The 6,517-nt window shown below is 38.7% G+C and overlaps 1 protein-coding gene across 1 annotated transcript; it reads right to left on the bottom strand.

The window, feature by feature from the left end:
- Nucleotides 1–4,928: 4,928 nt before the first annotated feature.
- Nucleotides 4,929–5,726, bottom strand: LOC148008898 (uncharacterized). The gene has a single exon (XM_087673939.1). The coding sequence runs from the start codon at nucleotides 5,724–5,726 to the stop codon at nucleotides 4,929–4,931; it is 798 nt and encodes a 265-aa protein (XP_087530065.1).
- Between the last annotated feature and the right edge of the window lie 791 nt (nucleotides 5,727–6,517).

The following is a 6,517-nucleotide window of genomic DNA, read 5'->3' as shown; positions in this document are numbered from 1 at the left end:
GCCGTAAGTAGGATGCAGAAGTCATGTTCGAATGTATTTGAGGTGAGAAGATATTTGGGTGCATCTGTCTTTTACTTGATATGGATTCCACATTTCACTCATGTGGCTGAAAGTTTATATTAGCTTTTGAGAAAAGGGCAAAAGTTTCGGTGGGGTAAACAACATATGAAGGCAGTTTTGAAGTTAAAGAGCTTATTGATTTCAGCCCCACTAACACTAAAGAGAGCAAATTATGAGAATGGGCAACCTATTATTCTTACTGTGGGTACAAGCCCAATTGGCATTGGTTGGGCAGTGGGTGTCAGGATGATGTTGATGGGAATAGGTGTGCCATTCGGTTTGGAGCAAAGTTCCTCAAGGACAGTATTCTCAAGTAAAAAGACAGCTTTGGGGTGTAATGACAACCCTTAAGTGTAATAGGGAGTATTTTATGGGAGCTCATGTAGTGGTAGAGACTGATTGTCTACCTCTATTGGGCATGATAGTAAATTGCTCAACTCTTGATATTGCCATGTTACGGTGGATTGCATATATAAAGTCACTTAACTCTGATTTTCAGCATATTGTAGGTAGAGAAAACTCCTTGACTGACATGCTTTCACAAGAAAGGTTTGAAAATGAAGAGGAGTTGATGGAAGATGAAAAAGAACGATGTGATAGGTGATGAAAATGACTTTATGACAGCAGGGAATGAGTGTAGCTACTGTTATTGCAGGCACAACTATTGTAAAAGGGATTTCAACAATAAGAAAAGAGCTTATTCCATGGAGAAGACATGGGTAGTAGAGAGAAAGAATCATCATGTTATACTTCAGTGAGAACACAATTTTTGGAAGAGTTGTATGAGGATGATTGGTTGAAAATAGGCCAATATCTCAGCCTCATGACAAAGAAGGCTGAACGGTCTGAAGCTGATTCAAAAGGATTAAAAGAAAAGCTTATGGGTTTTTCTTGAAAGATAGATATTTATGAAAGCATGAAAAGAAAAAGAGAGGAGCTCCAGTACGTGTATTGGGAGATAGGGCTTCTCAACAACGAGTGATACAGGAGTTTCATGAAAGCTTATGGGTTGGACATAGAGGAGTTTGGGGCACATTTGCCAAGATCAAGGAGAAGTATTGGTGGAAAAACTGTAGAAAGATGTGGAGCATTATGTGGAATCATGCTATGTCTATCAGATGTATTCCATGGTAAAGCATAGAGATGGGTTGTTGCAACCGACCTTTCCCTTGTCTATGCATTACAAATGGGTGGTTGATTTGGTTACCATGCCTACATGTTTATGGAATATGAGATATCTTGTGCTTGCACGAGAAGACTTGACAAATCAAGTGGAAGGTCGAGCTTTTAGTACAAAGACTACTCAAGTAGTTTGCTGGTTTTTATTGGGATAAGTCTTTTGCAGGTATGGTCGTGTTGGTAAAGTGGTTGCAGATAGAGGAGAATTGGATGTGGATGAGGCTCACGACTTCTTTTCACAATTGGATATCAAGCTGGCTTTAACTTTAGCCTAGAATCATGAAGCAAATCGCAAAAGTGAAAGAGATCATCAACCTATCATTAAGACATTAGCAAAGTCATGCAAGGGCAAGATGAAAGAGTGGCCAAGAATATTACCTTTTGCTTTATGGGTTGATAGGACCACTCATAGTGTAGTTATAGGGTATATGCTTGCTGAATTAATGTATGGACAACGACCAATCATGGCTATTGAGGAGGCTATTGCTACTTGGAGTGTTCTACCATGGGAGGAGGGTTTGAATAGAGAAGAGTTGTTGGTCCTACGCATTACACAATTAGAAAGAAGGCCTGAAGACATTGAGACAGCCATGAAAAAGCTAAAGACTATATAAGGATCAAGAGCAAGAAGAGGTTTGAGAAGCGACACAGAGAGAATGATTTTGTAAATTTTCGAAAATATATATCCAAATTTGTTGATTTGTTGGATTAAAAAGAGTCCAATAGGAATTGTACATGTTTCTCAAAATTATTTTTCCCAAACACAACCCAAAGCCTTGACTGACGCTTGCGCATGCATATCTCTCTCTCTTTCTCTAAGCATTCATTGACTCTTGCGTGTGCATCTCTCTCTCTCTCTCTCTCTCTCTCTCTCTCTCTCTCTCTCTCTCTCTCTCTCTCTCTCTCTCTCTTATCACATCCTACCCCCTATCTCACTTCTTTGGTTCTTCATATTGACGACCTATCTCATTTACTTTCTTGAAGGCCATTCTTTATCTTTGCGACTGATCTTCAATCATCATCCAATTAGTGCCATCCAAGAAAGAAAATGAGCCGAAGGAGCTAGCAATAGCTATGGGACAAGTGCATTCTACTGCTTAGTGCTGTTGTTGTTGCATCCGATGATCAATAGTAGCCACAACAACAATATAATTTTTTTAAAGAGTTTTGTTAATTTCAAATTTTATTTAACAATAATCCTCACACACTCTCGACAGCCATAAATGTATTTTTACACACACACACACACACACACACACACACACACACACACACACACACACACACACACACACACACACACACACACACACACACACACACACACACACACACACACACACACACACACACACACACACACACACACACACACACACACACACACACACACACACACACACACACACACACACACACACACACACACACACACACGATTTTGCCTTGGCCGTCATTCACCAAATCCAATGGCCCATCAAAGACTAGATCTCCCTTTTTCTCTACCCTTCAATTGCCATATTTCTGGTCCATGCTCCATCCCCTTTGCTCTCTTACATGCTATAAACATCAATCTTCTAGAATCTAGTGGGTTTGCAATTCAAGATAGTCCTTGATTACCATATGGAGTTCAACATCATTGTGTTCAACCTCAACCACACATCTTTGCTAAAGGTTTTTGGCTTTGGTCATCATTTTGATTCCTTTGCATCCTCTCTCTCTCTCTCTCTCATATGGCAATGGCAATATTCTCATAGTGTTGGAAGTCCGTTGGCACTCCTAGACTTGGAAGCCATTGAACATTATGATGCTCTACTTAGAAACTCAATGTGGTGAGGCTCAGAGTCTCAAGTTCTCTCTCTCTCTCTCTCTCTCCTCCTTTAGGTGTTGCAAGTTCACATTTTCAAGTTCTCCTTTGCATGTTTAGTTTTTTTTTTCTCTCTCTCTCTCTCTCCTCCTTTAGGTGTTGCAAGTTCACATTTTCAAGTCTCCTTTGCATGTTTAGTTATCTCTCTCTCTCTCTCTCTCTCTCCTCCTTTAGGTGTTGCAAGTTCACATTTTCAAGTCTCCTTTGCATGTTTAGTTCTCTCTCTCTCTCTCTCCATTATGTCTTTTAACATTTCGGTTCTCTCTTTCATTGTTTATTTTCAATTATATATTGCAAGCTACCTCCCCTCCTCCCCACAAACCCCAAAACCCATTCTCTATTTTTTAACCAATGACCCACAACAATATTGCACTACCAACAGGTATTGCCTACATCTGTAACTACCTAAAATAGCTATGCTATGACACGTGCACAGAGTCACTTGATAATTCTATATGGTGGATTTGGAAAACTCTTAAACCAAGAAGTGAGCACATCTTATCCACGGCATCAAATCTGGGTGAAGTTCATGTGAACTGAATTGGGTGTATACATCATTGGGAATTTGATGTACATTATATAGTATAATGTTACATTTCGATGTGCCCAAATTGTGAATTTGGTATATTCATCACTTGCAATTTGATATATTTTATGATGTGACATCAATGGATAAAGTATACAACAAAGGGCAACTTGCAATTACGTAACATTTAGGATAACTCACCTCGGAAAAGAAATTATAATGGTGACTGTAAGACGCTCTATTGGGCCATTTTGCCTATGACTTTGTAGCAGCCAGCTGTGTAACTCATAGACCCCATCGAAGAAACTCATAGAGACCAACGATCGAAGCAACTCATAGACCCCATGGTCACCAACAACCCCCCACCAAGGCCTAAATTTGACGGGTTCCTCAAAATTTTATATGACAGGCATTTTTTAAAACTGCCTTTCGAATGACAGATGATAGACAATTTATGCTAGTCAAATGACAAGAAAAATATGCAAATGAAAAGTAACACGATTTTTAAAGTTTATAGGTCATAACATCAAATGAACAATCCAATTTAAATCGCATAACTATATAGCTTATTATTAATACTTCAGTAACAATATAAACATTAGATGATTGAGACTTTTAAATGAACACGATTGCATATTAGCAATAACACGATTCCATTTAATCATCCTAGTAGAAACAACATGAATTCATCTACTCAATGAAATCCATGGGTGAACTAACAATAACATGAATCCATAATCCATTCAATCATTCTAATGGCATTGCCCTCCTATTCTTTGCTCCCATCCAAATGTCCCAAACATCTTTCCAGTCAATTTGAGAGCTATCACATGCATCAATGGATAGCAACATTAAGGCATCCAAAGTGTCAAGGCATAAGCTACACCTTGAGTTACTTTTTATTAGATTTTGCCGTGAAAATCCACGCTCGCATGAAGCTGTGCTTGCTAGGATAACCATGCTAGTCTGCCATAGATGCATCATACCTGGATACAAGTCCCACCATGTCTTTGTAGTGCTGCATACTTCCCAAGCATCATGCATACCTCTATTTCTAGCAACTCGATATAACATGCCCATGAAATCCTCCCGTTCATTCATACACCTTTTAATATCAACGGTCTGACTGTCAACATTGAGTTTGTTGATAAGTCTTTCTAACCATTGTTGAGTCATTTTATCCCTCTCAATTGAATCCATAGGATATGAAGAAGGATTGAATATCTTGAATGCATTGAAGACTGGTAAATCTTCAAACCTACTAGTTAGAGCATCCAAAATGTTTTGCACATATGCTCATGCAATAGAGATACATTCAGTTAGAGAGCCTGTTTCACTTGCATCACATTCAAGTGATATATTCAAGTTCAATCCCTCATGTTCATTTTCCGAATCACTTGTAGCCTTAGATTTTTCCTTCTTTTTTGATGCTTTGGGAATTGGAATGTACTTCAATACATGTGTATGTATGACACCATTTGCATCCTTATACTCCAGCTTTCCATTGCTTGTCATCTTTAGAAATTCATTCAAATGCTTTGACCCAACACCAAACTGATTATCCTCACATATAAGATACCTTCTTTTAAATTTTTCAAAAGTCAAGTCAATAAGTGCACCAATCATAGTGACATCCATCTCTTGCCTTTGAAATTTGGAGTTTAACTTATTTAACTCTGCAAGCACATCTGCCGAAAGATGTATGATAAATTGCACCATAAAAGTTGTAGCATATCCATACCACTTCTTTTCATGTCTTTTCCATTGCTCAAGGATAGTAGGCATGATCTTCACAAACCTTTCCATCACTTGACCTCTAGAGAGCCATCGACCTGCATGAATTTGCAACATCTTTGCATCCATAATATCATAGTCATGCATGATCTTCCATAGCTCCAAGTGGCGGTTTGTTGATCTACCTAACCATGCATACACTTTATTTGCAACTTTATCTACAAAAGAAAATACATGAGGATGTGAAATAAATCCATCCTTTGCTGCTAATGCTTGTCGGTGTGCAATACAATGTATCCCCATAATACGTGGAATTAGTGCTTGAAAGCGTGCCACAACTCCAGTCCGACGCCCTGTCATAGATGAAGCACCATCTGTTGCTATTGCAACAAGTTTAGACATATCCAAGTTGCTCTCTAGAAAGAATGCATTGATAGCATCATACATTGCCTCTGCTGTCCCATTATCCACTGGCAATAATCGCATAAATCTGCAAAATGCATGCCCTTTGCCCCCATCACTGATATACAAAATATAAATAATCAAATGTTTCTCCAATGTGCGATCAGTGCTCTCATCAATGAGCATAGAAAAGAAGGGACTTTTGCATACTTCTGCATACATTTGCTTCCTTACATGGTCTCTCATAGCCAATAACATCTCTCTTCTTGAAACCGGATTGACATATGATCCATATTCATTGGATGCAGGCATATCTGGAGTAGAAAGCTCTCTTTGCAACCTGCACAATTGTGGATATTTCTCTAGTGGAAAATCTTCACATGCACAAAAGTATACGAGCTTCATGCATGATATAATGCGCTTTTGCTCACTATGGACTATTGTGTCTAGTCCATGATCCATAGGTCCTTTGCCATCATTGCTCATTTTTGTTTTAGCAATTCGAGTACGTGAAGCATTAAGATGATCAGAAGTTTTCCCATGATCATTTAATGCAGATAGTTGGATGCTTTGAGAACCTACTTGAGTGTAGGTATTCACTTTACCAGCATCTTCACACCACTGACATTTTATCCTTTCTTCATTACATATGCTTTTGCATATATAAGCCCATGGATGAAGCAAAGTCCATTGGTGTCGCCACTTTCTTTTGACCCTTTTAGAAGAAGGATCACCATGAGATGCACTCT

Source organism: Lygodium microphyllum, unplaced genomic scaffold, assembly GCF_053477565.2.
Source record: "Lygodium microphyllum isolate KBCC unplaced genomic scaffold, Lygodium_microphyllum_v1.1.10 scaffold_50, whole genome shotgun sequence".
NCBI lineage: Eukaryota > Viridiplantae > Streptophyta > Polypodiopsida > Schizaeales > Lygodiaceae > Lygodium > Lygodium microphyllum.
Note: the sequence above shows the minus strand (reverse complement) of the source record. Positions and strands in the feature narration are given on the sequence as shown.

Bases quoted from the DNA above. Each gene is read 5' to 3' on its own strand.
- LOC148008898 (XM_087673939.1), bottom strand. From the start codon at position 5,726: ATGACAGGGCGTCGGACTGGAGTTGTGGCACGCTTTCAAGCACTAATT.